Here is a 25,073-nt window from a genome sequence, read left to right on the forward strand (position 1 = left end):
ATGGCGCAGGAAGACGGGCCTTGCACAGGTCTTCGTTTTCAGGTCCCGTTGTCTGATGCGCTTTGGTGCCCGGCTGGTGATTCTCAACCAGGGGCCGCAGCACCTGGGAGTGCTTTGAGATACTTCCCAGGGTGCCACGCTGTTACTGTTGTTAGGATTCCTGAGATGGACCCAGGGGTTTTGCATAGAAATCCCTCGCTGTGGTCCTTTGCAGCTGAATAGCTCTGAATAGCTGTGTTATTTTTCTGTAGTTAAAAAAAGAGTGAAAATGAAGAGCTGGTGTTTTCTCCGGGGGGGCCACGAATCTAAAGCAGTCCAGAACTGCTGGTCTAGCCAGAGGATGCGGTGCTGCTGTGCCTGATCTGGGGGCAGAGGAATCCAAAGGCTTCATGTTGTTTCAAAAAGTTAGTCACTGGGAAGGAAGAGGAGAGAAGACTGAGCCGCTTTAGAAAGCCAGTGTCCCTGAAGCAGATGGGAGGGAGCTGTTATGTGGGAAGGGGATGGATGGCACTACACAGACCCCCAAGTAGTTTGATGAGGGGATGTCCTAGGAAGCTGGGACCTGCCACAGTCTCCATGCAGAAGAGGAGCACGCATGCAAGGATATTGTTCTCAGGTCCTTTTCGCTGATGTGCTTTGGTGGTTCTCAACTAGGGGTTGCAGCATCCTGGAGTGCTCTCTTCCTTCCCGGGGTGACACACGAGGTTACTGCTATTAGGGCTGCCAGCAGGATTCCTGAGACAAACTCAGCAGTTTGGCATAGAAATCCCTTGCTGTGGTCTTTTGAAGTTCTTTGCAGCCAAAGAACTGGCCTATTATTTTCCTGTAATCAAAGAAATGGGTGAAAGCGAAGAGCTGGTGTTTTTCCGAGGAGGCTGCGAGGCTCTGCAATGGGCCGCGAGTCTAAAAGGTTGAGAACCGCTGGGCTAGCCAAAGGGTGCAGTGCTTTTGTGCCCAGTCTGGGGCAAAGGGATCCAAGGCCTGTACAGTTTTTTTTTTTTGTGTCACAGGAAAGAAAGGGAGAAAAACACTGAGCATCTTTTAGAAAAACACTGTCCCTGAGGCAGAAGGGAAGGAGCTGCTGTATTAGGAAAGGGAACAGATGACTACCCAGACCCCTGAGCAGTTTGAAGGGAAGATGGTATAAGAAGTCAGGATCTACCCAGAAGAGGAGTAGACGTGCAAGGAGATGTTCTCAAGTCCTTTTCTCTGACATGCTTTGGTACTAAACCAGTGATTCTCAACTGGGGAGCCGCAGCACCTTAGAGTGCCCTGAGAGATCCTTGCAAGAATGTCATGGGGTGCCACAGTGTTAGTGCTGTCAAATGTGCAAACATGATAAACCTAGAGATTTCACATAGGAATCTGTAGTGTTAAAACCATTCTGCTCTGCTGTGGTCTTTCCGAGTTCTTTGCAACAGAAGAATTGTTCTGTTGTTTTTTTGACTACGGTGAAAACGAAGATCTGGCACTTTCTGAAAGATGTCTCAAGTCTATCCAGGAGAGCTTCAAGTCTAAAAAAGTTGAGAACCATTGCACTAAGCATCCTTTGACCAATCTGCCTCCTTAAACGATTCTATGGAGTGCTGGTTATTTCTCTTGGAGGGGACAGGCGGACCGTATCGAAGCAAGGTTAGCATCTGGGCTCAGTCTCAGAGTTGGAGAGTCCCGTGATTTTTTTTAATCCTGAGAGGTGACACCTGGAGATCAGGAGTCAGCCCAGTGACTGACAAGATGTTGCAGAAGTGCTACTGCCTATGCTGTGGCAGTTAAGGAATGGTATTAGAATTGCCCCGTCTGACACGCATCCTTCATCATCTCATAAGGGTGAATATAACCAAAAGATCACACCCAGCATTTTTTCCTGGCACACTTGTTGGTTTCACCAGTACTGATTCTTATTCTTGTTGGCCCTGCAGAGCTCACAAGGCTACAAGAAAGTGAGCTGGAATCTCTTGTGCGTAAGGCATCATCAATAAAGTCATTGGCTGGACTTCAGTTGTAGAATCTGTGTCATTGTTTCACCACAAAATGCAGAAAGGGTCTGGTTTGACTTTCAGAGCGGTGGTGATTGTGATACTGGCAATCAGAGAAACTTTCTGGGGAATTACTGGAAGACTAAACGTGGAGGTAATTTAATTTTAGTTTGCCCCATTGCTTCCACACCTTTAGTTCCCCCCCTTTTTTTATAACCTTACTATTTTGACAGTTTTGCCTGTTGAGAGAGGAAAAGCAGGTGACTGATTATTAGCAAACTCTGGATCTCTCAAAAGTTGGCCTGAACTAAAGGAAGGTCTTGTGAGGAAATGGGGGCGGTTTATTTTGGATAAGTGTGTTTATGGCAGAAAAGATCTTCTTAGTCAAAACTGCCAGGGTTGTAACATAAATACAAGGTATTTGCAATACATGTGTGGTTTAGCTTCCCACCCCTGCCCTCCCCCCAAGAATGATATTGTCATCGCTGTACATGGTCTTTTTTGTTTGTTTTTTTGTTTTGGAGGAAGAGAGAACTTCATAGGGCAATAGTGTGAACTTGGAAATTACCAGAGATAACATCGAATGATATGTTGTGTTGTTGAAGTCATTTTTGTTACTGTTGCAGAAATACTTTATTTTTCTATTGTGACTAATACTTCTGTCTGTCCTTCCATTTAAAGTCATGGTTTCATACACTTATAACTTAGCCATAACATTTATTTTTGTAAAGTTAGTGTGGCAGTTATTTAAAGCAAGATGGTTGTTATGTACGTTAATTTTTGAAGCAATTAGCCAAGCACTTTTTTTTTTGGTGAAAAGTGACTGAATAATAAATATTAGAATTTTAGATGCTAGATTATACTTGGTTAAGATTTTCATCTTTTGTTTAGGAAGCACTTAGCGTCTGGTAAGCAATACATTTTTAATGCAGTTGAATTACTTCAGGTGCAACAGAAGAAAAAATTCAGTTTGGTGAGTACCTAAGGTGGGTAATCCTTCGCTCCTTCCTTACTCCCACAGTTCTTCTTTATGCTGAAGTTCTTAATGTGTGGATTTTTCTGAAGACAGTTTGATGTAATGTGTTGTGTAGATGGTTAAATTAGAAGGCAAGTCTCCATGAAATGGTGAGATTGTAGTACCGTGCATATGAAACTTGGCTCCAGGGTGTACCATGCACAGTTGTTAAGTGGGCATTGTGCCTGTGGGCACTGTGGATTCTTAACACCAGTGACTTCTGCTAAGCATGCTGAGAGGTGCCGTTAAAGCTTTCCTCATGGCGTCTCACTAGTGTGCTTTAATTCTGACTTCCAGTGTTTGCTCTGCTAGTCTGGGCAGTTCTGTTAGGTTAGATCAGTCTGGTACGCCAACACCTTCCAGGTATTAGTTACAGAGCTGAGATGGGCAAAGGTGGTCAGTTATAGATATTAAAGGGACTACCATGCAAACTGGCAAATCCCTTTTGATCTAAGTTGCAATTTAAACTTCGATTTCCATATTTCAGAGAAACTTTGTCGTGTTCTGAGATGGTGTAGAAATAGCTGTGAAAACTGTCACTGAGAAATTTGATGAGGTCTGTTTGGTCTGGATGCTGGGCAGAAGTGTGTACTTTGGTCCTAACCATAGGTTACAAACAATATATCCTGCAGATGACTTGTTTTGGTGTCACTGCCAAGTTAGAAAGGCACAGAATTGACCTCTGCTCTAGAGGCAGTCTCTTCTCTCGCATTGAGGAAGAAAGTGATAGTGGGATCAATAGCAGTTGTTTAGTTGGTAGAGCAAGACATTTGCTTTCTAAAGACTGTCATTTTGGCACTCTTCACCTACACTGTGTTCACCTCTACACATTTTATCTCATTGTATTCTGAACAGCTTCTTTCCCACCAGTAATGAAAGCAGCTCTTTAGGGATCACTGCTATCCAATGACTAGACCTAAAGTTTCTTGCCTATCTTTATTTAAAGCCCCGTGCTATAACAGATATGTGCTCTAAGGGTTTTTTTCAGAAGACACTTCCAGTGGTTTTCATTAACAGGTTTGTTGGACAGGCTGAATTTATGAAAAAATGTACAAATCTCATGGAGGTGAGCAAACTCTGAACCATCCATTTTTGGGGGGTCTCTTAGAAAAATTTTGATTGCTTCATAGTTAAGTCATACATGATTATTTTAAGTAACCTTTAAACTTCAACATTTCCAATTGACTATACCTAGAACCAGACAGAATGTGTTCTTACCGTTTGGAAACCTTGGTTTAGGCCTGGTTGACAAAACATTCTTCTGCGTGATCAGTAAGTTGGGATGAGTCTTGCTGGTCGAGTACAGACCTCTCAAATGTCCAAGATTATTTCTTGATGACCAAGAAGCGTGGATATAGCCTTAAAATGAATCCAGTCTACTTTCTCTTGTATGTGGATGTGAGCCATGTGTCAGTCAGTTTTCCTATTTTTGTCAGGCACTAAAAGTTAAGTTTAGTAGATGTTAACTGCCAACACATCTGGGATAAAATCTATCTTGTTTAACTATTGCTTGGTGAATTCCCATACTCCCCCTCGCCCCCAGTTGTTATGTGATCCGGAAAATTGACTGGCTGCGTACTGAAGTGCATCCACTGCCTTAGATTTAGATGTTGGGCTTAGTGTCTTGTTGAAATGTATTTTATGGTAAAGTTAAATTTCAGGTGTTGGCTGCAAGTCATCTTTTGGTGATATAGTACAACTAGAAACATGCCTGAACTTGTTCTAGCCCTCCCCTCCCTCAGTAATACTGGGGTCTGTCTGCACTGGGAACTTTGTCTGCAAAGCACTTTTATGTTTTTAATGTTTCAGAAAAGTGGAAAGTTTAAATCAGGCAGATGTGTGCAGTGCAGGAACTTTTACTGCTCTTGTTTGCACTGTGAGTTATTACTATCAGTGCTGAGGATGGTTAGGACCAGAGACTTGCCCAGTTCCATCCAAGCAAAAAATTCATACAATAAAGTAGCTTTGGGGCTGCTTGCGTTTTTCTATTGTAAGCATAGTCCCAAATTTGAAAATATTTGTTTGCTAGGAGGAAAAGCAGTGGGGGTTGCTGTAAATGTAAGAGAATGAGGGAGAACATTTTGTATCGATTTACGTATAGTCAGTTTTACTATTCCCCCTAGCTAATTTGTTCCCCCTTTTTGTTAATGTGGCAAGCATGTTGCTGCAGGGAAGATTGAAATGTTTTTTTTCCTTTTATTAGAAAATTGTAAAAACATTGGCAAAGGGAAGGGGACGTAGGGGAGGGGACCTGAAATTACTTTGAATTTGTTTCCTTTAAAACCAACCGACTGGATTTAAATGGATAGTGTCCTTTTTATTTTCAACTCCTGCTGCAATTCAGTCAGATCTTAAGGGAGCCTTTTGAGAGGATTGATTTCATTTTTTTTTAATATAGTAATTTACACCAGTATCTATTGACATATTAAGTGTTTTTTCATTTAAGCTAAATAAACTGTCCTTTTATGTTAACCTAATAAACATAGCATTTAATTGAGGTTTGGCAGGTAGTGATGGCAATAGTTAAGGCTGCCAAACAGTTTCCATTATAAATCCTAATTTTATTGTGGTTTGTTTTGTTTGTAGCTTTCTGAAGTCTCAATCTAATTTTCTCTTTCGGAGTTTTTTAAGGTAGAATGAGATCTGTTTGGGAGGAACTGAAATGGTTGAACAGAAATCAAAATGAAAAATCTTGTAGTGTGTCTTGGTCAAAAATTGTAATGTTTGAAAGGTCAAATTTTGTGTGGCCACACTAGTTCTTCTTAACTTTGTTTTTGTACGCAGTGTTCATCTCCAAAGACCTGGGCCTGTGTAAATACCATTTACATTTTGCCTTTCAAACCTCTTACATGCATGATAAGTGTTCCTGTTTTACAGGTATGTAGTTGAGATACAGAGAAGATTAGTTTGTGACCAAGCTGGGAGAAAAAACAGAAATCTGGCTTTCATTTCTGTGTGTCAGCAACTAAGCTTTGTCTGCTTCATATGCTTTGTTAGGCGTGGGGAGTGGGTTCTGCTTAACAGAGTTGGCAATTTTAAAGTGAATGTGGCTAGGAGATTTTTAATTCCACCCGTGTGTCTTTTCTAGCAGAGTTACTCAACTTGTATTTCTTAAGATGTGATACATGTCCACTCAAGGGAGGAAACGTGGAGAAGACACTGAACTGGAAGTCAGGAGACTCTGCATTTCAGATGTGTCATGGATTTTCTTTTTCAGCTTGGGCAAGTAGTTGTGCTTCAGTTTCCCTCCCTGTAAAAAAGAGGGTTGTGATCTAAGGATAAAGGGTGTCTTCACACGTACTCTGGGGTGGGGGTGCATTAGAGTGACTCCCAAGAGTTGCTGGAATAAAGTGCCCACAGTATCTCGTGTATTCAGCATCTCATGCTTCAAAATGGTGGTGGGGGTACTTTTAAGGCTCCTTCAATGAGCTTTAGTTAAAACACCCCCACTGCCATTTTAAAGTGGTGCGATACTGAACACGTGATGAGTAATCAAGTCTAGTCCGATGTATGCTAATTAGCACACGAAGCAGGTGTTGGGCCTGTATATAGGTGTCCAAAGAGAATTAAGCTAATATTGGTGGAAACTAACCAAAAACCAGTGCGTATCTTTGAACGCCAGTGAGATGTACCGCTCATGTGAAAGTAGAATTCTGCACCGGCCAAAGACTTCAAATGACTAAGATGAAACCCTGTGTGAAGTACGCTGAGCTAATATTTGTTCCCTGGCACAGGGGCTTAGCTGATTAGAAGAAGGACTAGTTGATTAGAAGGACCTGAAAAGAAAAGGTCACCTTTTTGTATGTGCAGATGAAGCTGCAGTCTTGACTCTTGTTTTCACTGTAGCTTTTTAGTACCTGGGCTGCCTTAGTTGGGCTCTGGCAAGGCCCCCCATATAGAAACCTAAGCAATAAAAAAGGTCAGTGAAAAGGGCTTTAAAAGTTACAGGCAAATGAGCAAATTGCTATAAGTTAAGAATGGGGTCTGACATCCTGTCAGGTATTTTGTAATAACTGCCCATGTGCAAGTTCTGGTCTCTTGGTAAAATGCATGACATTGCTATTCAGTAAAACTGGAGTAAGAGCATGCAGATCCTAACAAATTGTGCACACGGGTGCTAGGTACTGTTGTTATTGTGCCTTAACTTGGTTGTAACGTAGATGTATGTCCATACCCACGATCCCTTCCACTTCCAATTGTTTTGAATGATGCATCTTGCGCTTCAGCCAGCTAGCCGGTATTCAGGCACTGGGTTAGTAGCTCTCAGTTGCTTCAGCCTGGTCAAGTGAAATGAAGGTTTGAGTGTGACCAGCCTATTAAAGTCTCTTATCACCTCACTAAGGCTTGAGGCCTCACGTGCATGTCAACAGGAAAGGAAGAGAAGGTTTGTCAAGGCAGATGCAATTGCAACCATTTGGAACTTCCTGAAAAATCAAGTCACTGTTCTCCATACTAATTTAATGAGTGAACCCCTGCTGTGGGCTCTAGACATGTTGACAAGTTCTTGTGGTTAGAGTATTGAAGGTACTTAAGCAGTTGCACTTACAAAGGGGTTCAGTGTCAGTACTAAGGCACTGCCTAACAGCTGTGTCTTCACTTAAAGTGCCTTACTCTTAGCTTGTGAATGTTTAGAGTTGGAATCTAATTTTACCCACCAGTGGCCATTAACCTAGACACTAAAGTTCTTTGCCAGGACCACGTCAAAGTGTCTCTTCAGATCTGGCCCTCTTTCCTATGATGCATGATGTCCTTTGGGGCTGGGAGTTGAATCGTGACTCTTTTTAGGAAGATGTATCGATCTTTTCATCTCAAAGATCAAGTGTTATGTTTTGTTACTTTCATAAATTAGCAGGAAAAATGTACATGGCGTGAAAATATTTTACTTTCTAAGGAAACGAAACGTAAAAAAAAATCATGTGCCAAACTCATTTACATTGTAACGTTTGCATAGTTGAACATGCACATCAGGCCGTGTGAGCACTGAAATCGAGTATGTAGCCTTAACTGTGTTGGCCTGTTACTGTGATTGGAGGCTTTATCTTTATCAAGGTCAAGTCACCTTGCCGGGGTCACTTGACCCCATTTGTCTTTCCTGCTTGCTGCAGGGGGGCTGGGCCTGATGATCTTCTGAGGTTCCTTCCGGCCTTACAATCTATGAATGTCAGCACGGCATTTACACAAGTGTGGACTAGTGGAAGTTCACTGCCTCTCAATGATACTGAGGTGGTGGTGGTGGGTTTTTTTTTTTTGTTTTTGTTTTTTTTTAAGTCTTGTGTTCTTTTGTGCGCATATATTGGGGATTTTAGCTGTTTTTTTGGTGTTACGTGGTCAAAGGATTTTATTGATCTTTTTTACCACTTCCCCAGTGGTGGCAAAAAACATAATAAAATAACTTTTTTTTTAAGTTGCAAGCATACGAGATGTCCTATCCACCTAACAGAGAGTACGTATCTCGTGTGTTTGTGTTCCTGTTACACTTAACATGTGTATTGTTTGATTTGTAAGTGTACATTGTTATGGAAACACATCTGTTGCAGACACTACTTAGTATCATGTTGTCTCCTCTCTAGTTTTTAATATTTGCATGAAACATGATCTGATGACTTGGTTTCTGATGCTTCTTGTACCATTGGAACTCAGAAACCTTGGTTATGTCCTGAATGTTCACTTACAGATTAATTGATCATTCTTCCAGCGAATGGAATCTAATATTGAAGTCCTGGAAACAGATGAGTTTGTATCACCCGATCCTAGAAATTGAGGTTAAAACAGCCTGTTGGGTCATCTAGTCTGTTCCCACTGGTTCTTTCCTTCTGGTTGCTCAGCCAGTGAAGATTGTTCCCTAGAGAAAATGATGTAATGTAAAGGTCTCAAAATCTCTGGAGTGTGATCTCGCATGCTTTCTAGTGAGCTTGTGGAAATCTGGTTGATTACTTCTATTGATTTCCCTCTTAACTCCCACCTTCTGTCTTCCAGCTGTGAGAGATCAGCCAGAAGCGAGGCAAAGGCATGAAAGCATTGGGAAAAGTAGATGTGATTTAGTCCTTTTTTCCCCCCCCCAAAAGGATAACAGCATATTTCTGTGAAGGAAACAAAGTGCCGGTGCATGCACACTTACTAAAGGTGATGCTCTGTGTATGCAGTTGCTGGGTTAGCCAGAGAGAGGGTTTTTTTATTTTTGTTTTTAAATCCAGTCACAAATACGGATTTGTGGTGGTCAGTTGCTTAACTTCAGAAAAGTTCATGGATTTCTACTGGCAGTTCTGTATCTGGCTTCTGTCTTAGCGATACTTCTACTTCCCTAAATAAATTTAATTAATTAATTGTATTTGGCCGTCATCTAATACCTTGAAGGAGGCTTTTCCTAGTTAAGGGTAAATTCCTAATTTCATCCTATCTACTCCTTCTCCTGAAGAAGGGTGTTTGTGCCTGAAAGCTTGGAAAGAACAGTTTTTTCCAACTGTTTAGTTGGTCTAATAAAAGATATCGCATCTACCCAAAGAACTTTGTCTGCCTATACTCCTTTTTAGAGCAGCTAACTACTGTATTTAATGGTGTATAACTTGACACGGTGTATAAATTGACCTTGTTTTTCTGATCCAAAAAGTTAGGAGTTTCGTAGATCCGGTGTATGAGTCAATTGAGCTTTTTGAATCAGAAATACGTGGTTGACTCATACCTGCCCCTGTGCACCCTCACTGTGGGCTGGGCACTTGGGGTGTGGACACATGCTGCAGCGCTGCTTGCAAGGAACGGGGCCAGGCTCACTGCTCAGCTGACACAGTCCAGGCAGCACCGCTTACAGGGGATGGGGCTGGGTTCAGCACTTGGCTGGTGCAGCCCCATCCCCTGCAAGTGGTGCTGCCTGGGCCACACCAGCAGAGTGCTGAGCCCAGCACTGCTCACAGGGGCCAGGGCCCAGCTCGGCACCTGACCGAGCAGCATTTCCACGATGTCGGCAATGCCCACAGGCCATGACCCCCTACCAGCCAAGCCTGTGGGCGGGCCTTGGTGTCACCATGGAGACGCCGCTGGACCAGGTGCTGAGCCTGCCCCCATCCCCTGTGAGCAGCGCTAGGCTTGGCACTCAGTTGGCACAGCCCAGGAGGTGCCGCTTGCTGGGAATGGGGCCACGCCAGCTGAGCGTTGAGCCTGTGAGTGGTGGGCTGGACTTGGCACCCAGCTGAGTAGCATCTCCATAGTGATGGCAAGGCCCACAGGCTGTGCTCAGGCTTGGCCTAGGCCCTGTGTCCTCCAGTGACAGGGAAGCTGTCGGTAAGTGAAGAAGGTTGGGTCAGGGCTGGGCTGGGGTTTGGCCAGTGTTGGGGTGGGAGTCAAAAGTATTGATATGGTGTATAGGTTGAGGTGGAAATTTAAAGGTAAATATTTTGGCTGCAAACATTGATTTATACACTATGAAATACAGTAACTTTTTGCTTTTTCAGGATGGGCTAATCTAATTGTCATGTTAGTGTCACTGAGTAGGAGGCAAGGAATCAAAGGCAGCATTTGGAAAGTTAGTCTTTTCTCTCCCTTGCACCCTGGACAATAGTTTCCATTAGTCAGCTGCTCTTCAGGGCTTCATTCGGGAAGTGACAGTGGAAAAGCAAACACCTTGTCACTGTACTTCTCTGCTTTCACATTCACAGTCTTCACATTCCATGGGGTAATATATTGACCAGAGCTGAGTTCTTAATACACAATCAATAAACAGTGCCTGTTCGTGAGCGAGCTGTGTTTTCTTTCGACTTTGGCCAGGTCAGTACAGTGCTGAGCAAGTTCTAATTTAAGAATTTCTGTTGAGCAGTGCCTGAAGTTGCAAGACAAGTGCTTAATTTTTCCAGATTCCTGGCTGAACTTGCAGATGCCCTCAGAAAAATCTTTTAGGCTTAAACTGAATGTACTTACTTGGAAGCTGCTGTTTTGCTGCTGTCTTTTCTACATTGCCACGCTTCTGTCCGTGATAGGCCCGTTGTCTCTTGAAGTGCTAGAACCAAGGTATCACAGCAGACTGGTATTTTCTATCAATAGTTGCTGCAAAGGAGTGTGATTAAGGTCACTGCCGTGGTTTGTCTATAGAAAAATATAGGTGAACTCTAGCCCTTTATTTTGGGTTTTGGAGAAATAGTCCATTTACAGCACTTCCGTTTCACACATTTTGTTTTGACCCCAAGACATCCTCAGTATATCTTTGTGTGAAAGATATTTTGGGATTGTGTTTTTTAAATTTACCGTAAAAACATTACATTTTGCAGTCTCTCCTTGGTGGTGTCCACCCATCCACTGAAACTGCCACACAAAAAAAGAGCAAGCGAGCATAAAAGACAGATTATGAAACATAGGACTGAATAATCAGTTGAAAAAGTGTTGTCATAGGCAACTTTTAATTAGAATACTATCCATAAAACTCTTCCTTCTTCCAGTCAGAAATCACATAGTTTAGTCACCCTCATTTTAGTAGAAAAAGGTAAATGAAAGTCCTGGTTGGAGAATATCTGTCTATCTGGATTTGTGTAGACCTCTGAAAAATGTGTGCAGAAGAAGTGGAAATGTAAGCAGACAAATGTAGCAGAAGGAATTGGGGATGGACACTATAATTTGAGTTCAGCTGGGCTGCAATACATGCCTGAACTTGTTCTCAGGCAGTTTCTGTAGCTTAATCCTCCTTTATTTTAATGCAGACAATTATAGAGATGGTTTCTAATTGAAGAATTACCAGTGTTGCCAGCACTTTTGCATACTGGTGACCCTTGGTTTGTCTGTTGTGCTGTAAAGAACTGTTTTCTATTTCTAATGGCAGCAAGTCAGTAACAAACTCCCACTGAGACATTCTCAAAATACTTTGCCCCAGTCTTAAGAGCTTCTGACCACCTGCTTAGGAGAGTTCAGCTGCTGAGGATGGTTGTGCGGGTTATAATGCTTTTTAATAATGTCACAGTATTGATTGTGTCACTAACTCTGCTTTCCATTCTTTGGCAAGATAAAATGCTTGACCCAGTACAGTTGGAGTGATACTGGTTAATCTGTGCTCAAGTTCATTAGTGTTTTCATTCAAGGAAAGTGACTCACTGTTAGTTGTGGCTTGCTGTTAGCTGCTTGGTGTGCCGTAGTAACTACAGAGATTTTTTTTTTTTGGGGTGGAGTGGGGTGCAGGTTCTCATCTTTCTCCTTCCTTGTGCTGTCTCTGTATTAATAGAGTACCAAGTACAGTATGTGTATTGCTCCTAAACAGGGCTACTGATGAGCAGCTTTGAACTGTTTTGTGTAGATTTCTTTGCTTCTCCTGAAAAAATCCAGTTTGCATTTTGGAATAGGTTCTGTTCACCTGAGACATTACAGCATTTTGGCTTTAGACATTTGTGAATTCCTGTCACAATCAGGCAGCTATTCTTTTTCAGCCATAATGTGAAACAATTGAGTTGAAAGCTTTGCCTCAATGTTTCTGTCTCCCAGATCATCTGAATTCCCAAAAGTCACTGCTTTCCATAGCCTTGATTTCTTGCAAGGGAAGTCAAGAGTGAAAGTATCTTGTAACTCATGTCAAAAAATGGGTTCTGATAGTGTTGAGAGTCACTTGCTGGTGGATTAGCGCATCTGTGTTCTAAAACATCTTGAGGCTTTCCATCTGACCACCCTGTCTTATCCCTGCTAAAAAGGTTGGTTAGCATTAAAAAATTCCAAAAGGGAACATACACTTTCTTCTCTAATCCTTGACATTTTCTCAAAAAGCATCTCTTTGAGGTGTCGGCTACTTCAGAATTAGCAAGATAACTGCCCGAGGTTCCTTCCTGGGCCTGTAGTCTAAATATGGTAACACCATTCGTCCAGTAGTTGAGTCAAATAAAATTCTGGATGTCAGGAGGACAGAAAGGGTGTTTAGTTTTTACAGATACACTGGAGAATTGTCCCTATCCCACATACTGCTCCAGTGCTGAGAAGGGAGAATTAGTCCATTTACAGCACTTTCTTGGTCTTACATGTTTAGTTTGGACCTCAAGCCATTCCCAGTATATTTTGGGGGAGGAAGATGAAAGTTTGCAGAGCACAGGAATTCGGTTACTTCAGTTCTTTTGCATAAATTCTCTAGGTTGATTGTTTTAACAGCTCATGCTCTGTGCTGTAGCTCTTAGTTTATTCTTGCGTCACCATTTGGTGTATGTGGGAGGCATAGGGGGGTTGTTTACTTGTTTTTTGTGACAAAGGTTCTTCCAAATTATCAGTATTGAGAACATGCAAATTATGAGTATTGATTTTTCAGACCATTCCCCTTTCATTGTGTTAAAGTGGGAGGCCATGTAGAACGTTGCCAGAAGAGAAGAGTACAACTCTGTAGTCTTCTGCATTGTAGCTGCCCCATAAAACTAAGCGACTCAGTCTGTTGATCAGTTTGCATTTCCCATTTCAGCTCAGATGAAACAAGGGCATCATTTGAGGGTGCTTTCTGCTCAGCATAAACTTCAACCTGCATACAATTCAGAATCTGAAGACTACAGTTTATGGTGGCCTGGGGTATGTGGTTATCTGGGAAGCAAAGAGGCTGTGCTTTACTGAGTGGCTTTGTTTTTCTTAAGTGTCAATCCTTGACCTTTTTAATGCTTTTCAGGTGTGGTGGCTGTAAGGGAAGGCCGTAGTCAGTAGGATATCCAAACTTGCATGTACTATGTGACTGAACTAATATGCAGTTGAATCACTAATGTTAAACAGCATTCTGATACGGGTTCTGTTCTGCATTGTGTAGAGTACTTTCATTAAAGGATTTCAAAGCACTTTACAAACCAACATTAACCCTTGCAAGCTTCGGATAAAGAAGTAACTTTTATTCATATTATCATAATTCTCCTAGTGCCCTTGTGAGAAATTACAAAATGTATTAATGAGCAAATCATTCTTTCGGGGGGGGGAAACACCATTGCCTACATATTCACACCTTGTACTCAACACAACCACAGACAAAAGGTCATTCCCCATACTGAGCTGACTTGGTAATTGGATCAGAAGTGTTGCTGGAAGTCTATAGTTGTGACATGGTTTGCAATTTCCCATTCAGCTTTCCTTTTATCTGGCTTGAGAAGGCTAACACACACATCCAGGTGTCTCAGTTGTAAGAAGTATCTGTCAATATTGTCTTCTAATCTGGTTGTCTCAGTGTTTTCTTTACTGTCGCTGTCCATTTCCCCAGTGCAGGGGGAGGTCTTGAAAGATCCTATGCCAAGTGTCCTCTGCCAGGTGGATTTGGCTGCGTCCTCACCGTCCTCTGCTACTGATTTTTGGTAGTAGGAATGGAAATCACTCAAAGCCATTTTAACACAGTCTGTCTACCACCTTGAGGTTCGTGTGCCTGTACATTAGGAGGTTCCTGGACTTCTGGGAGCGCCTTTCCACACGTGCGTGTATTGTAACGGGTGTTTGGGTTCCTGTGGTGGTTAAGGAGACAATGATCAGTGACTAGAAGGTGTGGGTGTGTGTGTGTATGTGTGCACACACATAACCATCTATCTATCTATCTATCTATCTATCTTTAAAAAAAGATGTATTTTTACACAAAAAAAATTGTCAATATTGTCTTCTGTGTTTATGGAGACTAATTGCTTTGTCATTTGAGGGCAGTAGCAGCGACCAAATCTATTGGGAGACCAGCAGTTCCTAATGGTTAAAGCAGGATGAAGTATGGCTTTTATATTCCGTTCCCTGCTTTGCTCTTTGCTCCGTTTGGCCATAAGCAAGTCATTACCTCTGTCTCAGTCCATGTTTGGAACAGAATGAGGCTTACTTTTTTTTTAACCTATAGAATGTATCCTAAAATTGCTTTAATGTGCCTAAGGTTTGCCTGGCAAAGGAGTTGGTACAGGGAGGAAAGCGTATAGCTTGTGACTTACTTTAATGCATGAATATTCTGTGTTGGCCTGACTCTTGGGATGTTTCCTGTCTGACTAGATTGGCTGTTACAACAAGAGCTGTCTCCAAACAGTCCAACCAGAAAGAGGATAAAAGCAGCTAGCCAAGCATCCATGACAGCATAGTCCTATGTGTTACATTGGACAGTCACCTTGCAGTTCCAGGTTTTATTATTAATTTATGTTGGGACTTGTATCATGTAGGAAGCAGAAGCTGTGGGAAGATGGTTGAAAAGTGAGTTTGTAGGAGAGTGACATAGCCAGGCTTGGCAAAATGGAGATGAAGGGGACAACATGAGCTGAGGAAGATTCAAAGATGAGGGGTTAGCCAGGCTCGAACTTCAGGCCAGCAAAAACATATAGGAATAGAAATGAAGTTTTGGCTTTATTGTTTTTGTCTTCTTAAGTATGCATTTGCCCGTAAAAGCCTCTGATACTGAATTGGGTGTGAGGAGTTAGTAATGCCACTGTCAATTGCTGCTGAGAGTGCAGGAAGTGTACAGGTCCATCTGCAAGTGCAAGACGTGCTTTCCCAACATCATGCTGCAACTGACTTGGTTTTTGCCAGGAGCCAAAGACAACAGGGAAGTGTTACTGTCCAGTCTCTGTTGCCGCTTGTGTAACCGTGAAGCACGTGACTGCAAAGGACCAGGCGCTGTGGCAGCAGGGCGGTGCCATATGGCCCTGCAGCAGGTTTCTCTGTGCCGGAACGAGAACGTTCTTCTGCATGAACTTCAGTTTGCAATTTGCTTTGTCATCCTGACCGTGACTCCTGCCACTTTCTAGTCCACTACTTTCAATTTCTCTTCAGTTCTGGAAAATTCCTTTAATTCTCCACTGGGAGAGCCCAAGGAGAAACATCAGAAAAAGGGAATCAAACAAAAAAACACAACCCTAGAACTGTTTGCTCAGCAGAATGGAGCCAGGGCAGGTAGGAGGAGGGTTTGTGATACCTGATCACGCTGGGACAGCGAGTCCGCTGTTCAGCCTGCATTCTCCTTGGGTTAGTTTTTAACTAAATGCTGCAGCACATTCTGAATCATTTCCCAGTGGCGAGGCGAGCTGATGAAATATGACACGGGGAGGGGAAGTGAATTGGCAGAAGGCCTAGGTGCACAAATAACCCACTGCCCCCTGAAGCATATTTACCAGCCAAACAGACAGAACAAAATGCTGCAGGCTGCCTTTGGAAGAACTGCAGAAATTTCCGTTTAAGATCGGTCCTTTGTCTTAATGCAGATGGAGGATTTTTGCTGCCCCTTGTGTATTGGGCTCCTGGGATCAGACATCTTGGGATGTCTGCAGGTTAACCTTGGTGTATTTGTGGAGTGGAAAAGGCAAGGCTGTAGGCAATACTGTGTCTGGTTATCATAATATCTTTCAGGTTGAATCAGCGTGTAACATGGTGAAGAAATTTCAGTGAAGACTAACCTCCAGATCTAGATCATCATGTTAATCGGTTGAGTGAACAGGAGCCTCTTGGCACGGCCCCACTGCAAGTTATGTAAATCTTGTTCAGTGTATAAGCAACAGGCGGCTGGTGACATAAAACTAGCATTTGTCTCCATTTATTGGCTAATGTGACATGCACCCTTCCCGTAGCATTTGACTGAGCTGGCTGTTTTAAATATAGCCCTGTCACTGATAAGCAGAAAATGCCTGGAGTTGAATAATGGGTTGTAGTATAAAATTCATTGTTAACTATGTATCACAGGGAAAATCTTGCAGAGCGACTATTAATATCAAGTTCCGTTGTGTACTAAGGTGAAAACTAACAATAAGAAAACCCCTTAACTCGTATGACCTTTGACGTCCCTGTCTGTGTACAAAATGTTCCTTCAGTGCCGCCTAATTCATTAGCACGAGTTCAACTGGGCATTGGTAGGAACCCCATTGGTTTAGTATAGCCACAAATGTCTTGATTCATAGTGGGAACAGATGCATCTAAAATGGGTGTCAAACATCCCACAGTTTCTGAAGCTGTGTCCTTTAGCCTTCGGGACTCTTAGAAGGACTGGGATTTTGGGGTAGGGCTGACTGCTGAAATCCCGGATACTGAGACCCATTGGGGAAAGCATGTTGGGGCAGGGGTTGAGCAATGGGTGCATTAATCCCCCTTGACTCCGTGATGTCATGACACTCCCCCCCCCTCCCCAAGTCTGGATCTGTCCCCACAAGGAGCCCCACGGTCCAGATTTGGCTGGGTAAATATGACAGCTCTGATCTGAACCGAGCTATCTGTTCCCTCTGTCCTCCTTCATGATAGTTTTAGACAGGCGTGACGGAACCTTTTTTTGACCCAACTATTAGCCAGTGTTTGGCGATTTGCAGGTGGCTTTCATAAGGAGCAGAAATTCATAGCTGCTTATGAATAGAAATTCTTGGTGGCACTTCAGCTAACTTAAGTGTGTGCCCACAGGCCTGTTTCCTTGAAGAGCAGGAATCAGACAGGAAGCATTTTGTTTGTAGTTTCAAACCTGTCTCAGGGTTTCACTTTCTCTCAGGGTTGTGCTGCGTGTCCTACCTTTGTGAATTCTGCTTTTGCTTTCTCACTGCCATAACCTAGATGCTCCTTCTCCGATACGCACCTCCACCTGAAATAATTCAGCTTCTGGCTGGGCTTGCCCACCATGTATTTTGGTAATGGGTCCTGCTCTTTCAGCTGGGCTCTAGAAGGGACCATAACTGCTGTGCACCTCTATTCTGAATGAATATGAATGGCCATTTCACTCACCTGCTTTAACAGGGCGTCATCTAACCTCCATCGTAACTGTGCCTTGCTTCCAAAAGTTTTGGAAGGCTCTGTTGTGAATTCTTATAGTGTCACCGACATTTTAGCTCTATTTTAGGTGGGTAATGTGGGGAGGGTTAAGTGATCTAGATACAGTTTACAAAACAAGTTATGGTGTAATTTGGCATACAAGTTAGGACTTGGGAATATTCATTGCGTCATTTGACCGTTCATTTTTCCACCCTAAAGATCGCATGACTTAAATTATTAAGCATCTGTTATGATTTTTTTGGAGTCCACAACATGGAGGACCTAAAATGACTACCACAGCAAACTTCTGCTATCTTCTGTGACTTATCTTAAGAACGTTGTCTTCTGAAATGGACTGTGAACTTCTTGAAGTTGGGGCTCTTTATTGGGGTGAGCGTGCTGTCAGCAGTGAGCAAAGGGAAGTCCTGCAGTTCTGTATATGACATGTCATACACAAAAGGCTGTGTTACAGACCTGGTTACTTTAAGACCCAACTTTTGTGGTGTCTGTGGATGGGATGGCTCCTTTATGCTAAAATAAACCAAAAGGAGCTCATAAGGAAGTAACCGGTCTGTACTTACAGCTACAGTCTGTTTTGCTTTCCAGGAACTTGCAAGCAGCCATTGGAGCGTACTACGACTTCGAGAGTCCAAACATCAATGTGCCCTCCATGTCCTTTGTTGAAGACGTCACCATAGGAGAAGGAGAGTCTATCCCTCCTGATACCCAGTTTACAAAAACATGGAGAATACAAAACACAGGTATGTGAGAAACCTCTTCCCTCATGTTTTAAGCCGAGTTGGACGTGTCATAGAGACCAATTTAGTTACTTAAAACCTTAAGTAACTATCAGAGACCAAAACTATTGACAACTGTAATTTTCTGCCAATAGCTAAGGGGGAGGTTTTCAAAGACAAAACCCAGTTAGGGTTTGACTCCCATCAAAAATCAATGGGAATTAGGTTCTTAACTTCCCTGTGGTCTTGAAAATCTTTCCTTTTTTTGGATGTTGATACTTCCTTTCACTTGGCCAGACATGTTGTTTTGATGTGTGAGGAGCTGTGACTTCTGTCTAATTCTCCTTTACTCCCTGTGGCAGCTGGGACTTGCTGGAGAGTCTCCAATGCAACGCTGTAAATAGGAGAGAAAGAAAGGATAGCCTTCCAGAAAAGCAAATGTAATGTGATACCTGCTGTCCATGTGCTGTTTCTGTGAGCTCTTTCCTCTTCTCCCCTCCTCTCTGCCCTTCCCAAGGGGGTTCTATTATGTTGGAGGTATCACAGCAGGGGACAGAGCCAGATGGTGGCTGTATGGTTTGAAAAGACCTTGCAACCTCTTTTTTCATGTCCCATATGTATATTTGGTCATTTTAACGGTTTCTATTCTGTCAGCTGCATTGGTGTGTCTTGTTGTACTTTCGTTATTTTGTCTGTATTTCTCTGGAGTTCTGGATAAGCATAGTGACCTGGTAGCGCCATTGTATACAAGGGGATGTCATTTTTTCTCTTTGGCGGTTGCCTAGCCTAACAGTTCGGGGATCGGGGGGGTGTTAATTGCAAATATATATTGCAATAAAATTATAGTTCAATGTATATGCAAATTTAGTCCAAACATAAAACTGACTTAGTGGTTCTAAAAGGGTTCGTTTTTTTCTACTTTTAGTGAGAGAGGTTTTTTTTTCTTTTTTTCATTAGAATATAGCAGTTAGGAAGCATTTAATGGGGATGTCTGTTCTGTTGGAACGGCACTCTACGAACAGAGTTAGCCAGACTGCTGTAGGGAGTGGTGCTTTAGGATCTGATCCTGTATCCTTCGTGTCCGTTTTGTCAACAGACGTGAAGGCTACGTGACATTGAAATTAGCAGATTATCAGGAGCCAGCGTTAGCCAAATTTCTGTTATAGGCAGATACGTGATCAGTGATCTTTCATCAGGAATTCCTGTCTCCATCTTTATTTGGCAACTTCTATAGTAGAAGTGCAGAAGAAGTTAGTCTTTTGTATATAAACTCCAGACAGGACTTACTGCAATCTTTCCTCTGACTTAAAAATAAGTCGTTTCTATTTTTTTTTTCATCAAGAGGATGGAAACAGTTTAGCCTTAAAGATTTTTTCAGCTGGAAAAATAAGACTTTTATTAAAACTTCTCACCTCATGAGCAGCCTATAAGTTACAGCCACTTCTTATAAAGCTTTCTGTTTCTACGTAAGTAATTTCTTCACTGTGGGGCTGTTTTCTTGAAATGGTCAGCAAAGGTGATGCCGTAATGCAGTTCTGAGAAGAGATGATGTAAAGTTGGGCAAAATTACTCTCTGTACAAGGCTGTGTCACCGCAAGTCCATTAAAATTGAAGTTACAGGGAATGAAGTAATCTTGATGTGGGCCCTTAGTGAGTAGTATGCAGTGCAAGTCTGTGGAGGCAACATTCCAGCATGAGGTGAGTCAAAAGAATAATTGTCATACGAGGCCAGGCAAAATAAATGCTCAGCCTTAATCTTTTGGGATATAATTATGGAAGGAAACTCCGATCCCTAGATGCAAAGGGAAATACTTGACCCTCAAGTGTTGCAGTGACAGGATATCATATGTATATTTATCCTGTGGATCTGAATTTAATTGACTTGCTTGCTACTTCTGGCAGAAGAATGACAGTACAACAAGGATTCATACGTGTCCTGTAATCTCCATGAGTAAACTACAGCTATGTTAATCCTGTTTATAAATGACTGCAGTGCTTGGGCAGTGTACAGCAATATGCTAAGCATAAAACCAGATTAAAAAAAGATCAGTATTTGAACTGAATCATTTGAACGTTTGATATAAGAAACCGTGAAAATGGACATTTTATCAGTTAGAGGTAATATTATGCTCAGCGTCTGTTTCAGGTATCACATTGAACTTGCCTGTGTGGTTGATGCAAAGTGGAAAGAGATTTTTTTATGTAGTATAATTATGGTAATATGCAAACATAATTGGCAAACTTATGGACCGTTATGATTGATAAACCCCATTTCTACACCCACATCCTCTTGAATATTTTTCCTTCCCCCAAATTACTGGACCTTCATAAAAGAGAAAGTCCAAACACTTTCAAAAGGATACCTATTTTAAGCTAGATGAATAAAATATTCTTTAGAATTTGTTTCCCTTCAGAATCCTTTGGTCTGGTCAGAGATGTGGGTAGAGGGATGAAAGCTTGAGCTTAGACTTCCATGGCTTTTGTGGGTTCCTTTCAAAACTATGCTTTGTTTTGGCTTCAACCTGGGCTAAAGCCTGTCTTTTTTTTTTTTTTTTTTTTTTTTAATTTAGTTGCAACAAAGTTTGGCTCCAGACAGGAAGGTCAGACCACAGTGTTAAAACTCATTTTAGTTGCAACCCAACTTAACTACTGTGTTGTCATTTGTTAGAACTCTACAGAAGACGTCATTCATAATGTATATGTGCACTACTATTTACGAGTCAGGTGGTTTCAGCCCTTTTGCTTAGTATAGGTTAATACCTGGTCTTTCAACGTTGTCATTTCCTTGTGTACTAAAAGACCAGGTTGTATAATAACACTATTTCCTAAAAAGCAGTGGACTTCAACCAGCTTATTTCCTTTTCCCACTGTGTGCCCAGCTGCGACTAACTCCACAGCATGATTATTACGATTTATCATCTTCCTAAGAGATGCATGTACTGAAATAAAAATGAAACAATGATTATGTCATTCTGTGGTGCTTAGCTGCAGCACTGTAGACGTCTAGCAAATTTAAAGGTTTTAAAACTGAGAAAAACCCCCACATAAATTATTTAAGCCAAACTACGCTGCTGGGCTGCTAACCCTTTCAGACAAGTTTTTTCACTGCCTCCCATAATCCACATTGCAAGACCAGCTAAACTGCCTGGAGCCTCACTTTCTAGTCCCTCCCCAGCCCCCATATGCTATTTTCTAACTGTAGAAAATCCAGGAAGCGCTGCCTTGCTCCCGTTCCATATATCCCACACTGATGCTTCCTCCGTTTAAGATTTTCAGTCTGTGTTGCAAACCCACTAATAATGGGGACTTGCCTACAGGACCAGGTACTTTGGCTGTGTCCTTACTGCAGCATCTCCAGAGAACTGATTATTTTGGTAGATCAGCTATCAGTGTCACTCCGTCAAGGTGCCCTTGGGCCACTACAGGAATCTACTGTTACTGTCTCAGAATAGGCTGACAGATAAGTCCATGGTCCTCTGCAGCCACAGATTTCCCTAACCTGCTTCTGTCATTTTCAACCATAGCGAATGCATTACCAACAGCCGAGAAACCAAATTTAATTGGTCTGGTTCATATTACATCATCAGAAAAGGTTTGAAGGGCAGTGGCGCCCCAGAAACCTTTTCTGAAGACACTTTCAAACTCTGCCAGATGTTTCAGAAACACTTTTTCCCCCCCCTTTGTCTGCTCACATTTGTCTCTGACTCCTTCCTGAAGCTGCTGTTTTCCCTGCTGCAGCTGTCCCCAGGAACACTCTATTCCATCTCTTCATGCTGCAGTGTCAGTCCCTGGTACTGCAGGCTAAACTTGGATCTCTGCAAGATTGTGTTCGGAGTTCAGTCCACACATGTACAAAGCTGGGAAGGCAATTTGAAGCAGAAAGGAGAAACACAACAATGCAGAAAATTACTCTCGGGTTGATAAATGGGGAGTACAAAACTGTTGGCTCCCCCTGAAGCTGCCAACAAACAGAGAAAGGAGCAAGACTCCCAGGAGGAAAATGTTTCCTATTAATAACATCGTTGAAGTTCTGAGAAGAGGTAGAGGGGAAAAACTAGGCCAGATGAGTGCAGCTTGTCTTCAACGTAGCTAAAATGGACAAGAATGGTATCACGGGTGCCCGGCTAATATATCGAGGGCTGTTTGCCTCTGTTAAACTACAACTGTGTTTCCTGCTTTTAAAGGATTTATTGTTCTGTGCGTTTTTCCTTTCAGTTGGCCACGTGATGCAACAGTGATATTTTGAATGAAAACCTGGTCTCTTCCTCCTCTCCTGTCACCCCTGGCTGTTTGTGTGGGACCCCAACTCAGCCGGTGTCTGTTAGAATATAGACAGATGTAACAATTGTACTGGGGTCAAATGATTCCCATATCAACTGTTGTGATAACTGTTACATGTGCCTGCCTGTGGGAATACAAGTCTAGCAAAACTGTTGCAGTGAGATGGGGTTAAATTCAAAGTGGTTTAGTTAGTTTGTACCACTCCAGAAATAGGCAGTGGTAACAGCCTATGTTATAATAGCCTATGCATGGTCCTTTGTTTTGCAAAGTTAAAGTTACCTCTGTCCATAGCCTTCCACAGCTTGGTGTCTCCTTGACTGTTCGCAGGGCAGCACAACGTTGTTTGTCTGTAGTTGATCGTCCTTCCAAAGCAAATAATGCAAGGCTTCTTTAATTATTTTGTCGCTCACACATAACACCATCTTCTGCTCAAACCCAGGGACGGAAGCATGGCCACCAGGGGTTTGTCTAAAGTACGTCGGGGGAGACCAGTTTGGCCACGTAAACATGGTGATGGTCAGGTCGCTAGAGCCCCAGGAGATTGCAGATGTCAGCGTTCAGATGTGCAGCCCCAGTGCAGCCGGAATGTATCAGGGACAGTGGCGCATGTGCACCGCCACAGGACTCTATTATGGAGGTAAGTGATCCCTTTCCTTGCTGTTCAGGCTCTTATTTGTAATGTTCCTACAATATGCAAGGTAGGAGTCTTCCTTATTTTATCGCTGCTGTTTAGATATTTGCTTGCATCCCTGGTGCTTTTCTGATATCCAAATGATGATCAGATGGGATAGTACATTTTATTCCTGTGTGCTTTATTGCAGCGGCTGTCAGAACAATGCTACCCTCTGGCAGTGTGTGAAGAGCAATGGCCGTTTGATTGTGGAGGCCCTTGGTTTGTGTTCTGTAGGTGCTGACTTCAAAACCGTCCCAGTCAGCCAGTGACCATCCCGTTCTTTCTGAAGCATGTAAAATTTGTATCGACTAGCTCCTATGAGAAGTAGAACAGTAGGATGACGCAGCCCTGCCGCTTCTGAGTGACTAGATGCATCTTTTCTATCTGTTATGTGCGTTCCTTTGAGGTTAGCTCAGGGTTATTGTCTAATTTTTTTTTTTTCAGTTCAGGGCTTTGTCCAGTGCATTTCTAAAAGATTGGAGCAAAGAACCTTCTGCTAGTTTCACTGAGAGAGAGACTTACAGTCTAGTAAAAGTCCTTGTTGTTTTCTTTTCAAACTTAAAGCTGATTGGTACTGAGTACTATTGAAAAAACAGGCTACCTATTTTAAGTACCCAGATATGGACTTTGGAGCCTAATTTGGCTTGTCTAAGCTAGAAAGTTGTGTACTGCTTTCCTGATAATGGCTTATTTAAAGCAAATACAAGCCCTATACTGTGCACACCATGTTATTGTTATAAAAGTGCTTCTATGTTACAGAATTTCACGTCATGGAAGGAAACTATTTTACAGTACAAATCACTGATATCAATGTACAAGCCCTGGGTGAAATCCCAGCCAAATCGTAGTTAGTCATAATGGTAAAAATCATGAAAGGTATGTGCCCCCAATGGCTGGGGGGGGGGGCACAGCGGTGGTAGTAAGCGGGAGCTCCCACACAGACACTGCCAGTACTGTTGGTGACCACCCGCAGATGCCGCCAGTGGTGCCTTTTAGTAGGGGATGCACAACCATGCTCAGGGGGTGCGCATGCAACCCCTACTTGTCACCCCGGTAAAAATTCAATGTAGATGAGCCCTAACTTCATGTACCTAGTTTTGGAAAAGTATATGACATAGTATTTAGAAAGCCCCTGGGATATTTTAGCACTACCCGAATTTAAATAATAAATAACCCACTAGCATCGTTTACAGGACATTTCATTCCTTGGAGACTTGAAGCTAACCTTTATTGGCATTAATGGCTAGTGAAAATATTGTTAACAAGACTTTCATGGTTTTTTGGCAGTTGGAGTGCCCTGACAACATCGAGGTCAAATGAGAAATATTACCACCAGGGGATAAAATAATTATTCATGCACATAACTCCATGCTTCTTGAACAGAGATGTTAGCAGATACAAGCCTTTTCAAAAATATTTTGGAAAAGGATATGCTCTCATTGCAGGGATGAGTTTTATAACTTTCTCTATTTTGGTTTCAGTTCAGCAGGCCTGCTTAACTTGCAGTTGCCTTTGTCACAGGGCTGTATAAGGGTGCACAACTCTTATTTTTAAGACTCATTTGGAAGTGAAGTGTTCAAAAGGATTTTAAATTTGCTTAACCCTTCTATTGCTCTGTCTGGTATTTTTGTTCCTGAGTTCAAACCATAGGTTTTGCTGTACCAAATGATATATCTTTTGAAGCAGAGTATTAGTCCTGAGGAAAGACGACACCCTCATAATGGATAATCGGTTTA

The 25,073-nt window shown here is 42.4% G+C and overlaps 1 protein-coding gene across 1 annotated transcript in view; it reads left to right on the plus strand.

Moving 5' to 3' along the window:
• Nucleotides 1-25,073, plus strand: part of CUNH6orf106 (chromosome unknown C6orf106 homolog) — a 57,891-nt gene that overhangs the window by 6,022 nt on the left and 26,796 nt on the right. Inside the window, exons 2-3 of the mRNA XM_019514167.1 lie at nt 18,253-18,407; nt 23,104-23,301. Of these exons, the coding sequence (XP_019369712.1) occupies nt 18,253-18,407; nt 23,104-23,301 (353 nt within the window). The remainder of the gene's footprint in view (nt 1-18,252; nt 18,408-23,103; nt 23,302-25,073) is intronic.

The sequence above is a fragment of the Gavialis gangeticus genome, unplaced genomic scaffold (assembly GCF_001723915.1).
Source record: "Gavialis gangeticus isolate Ggan-Ray unplaced genomic scaffold, GavGan_comp1, whole genome shotgun sequence".
NCBI classification, from domain to species: domain Eukaryota; kingdom Metazoa; phylum Chordata; order Crocodylia; family Gavialidae; genus Gavialis; species Gavialis gangeticus.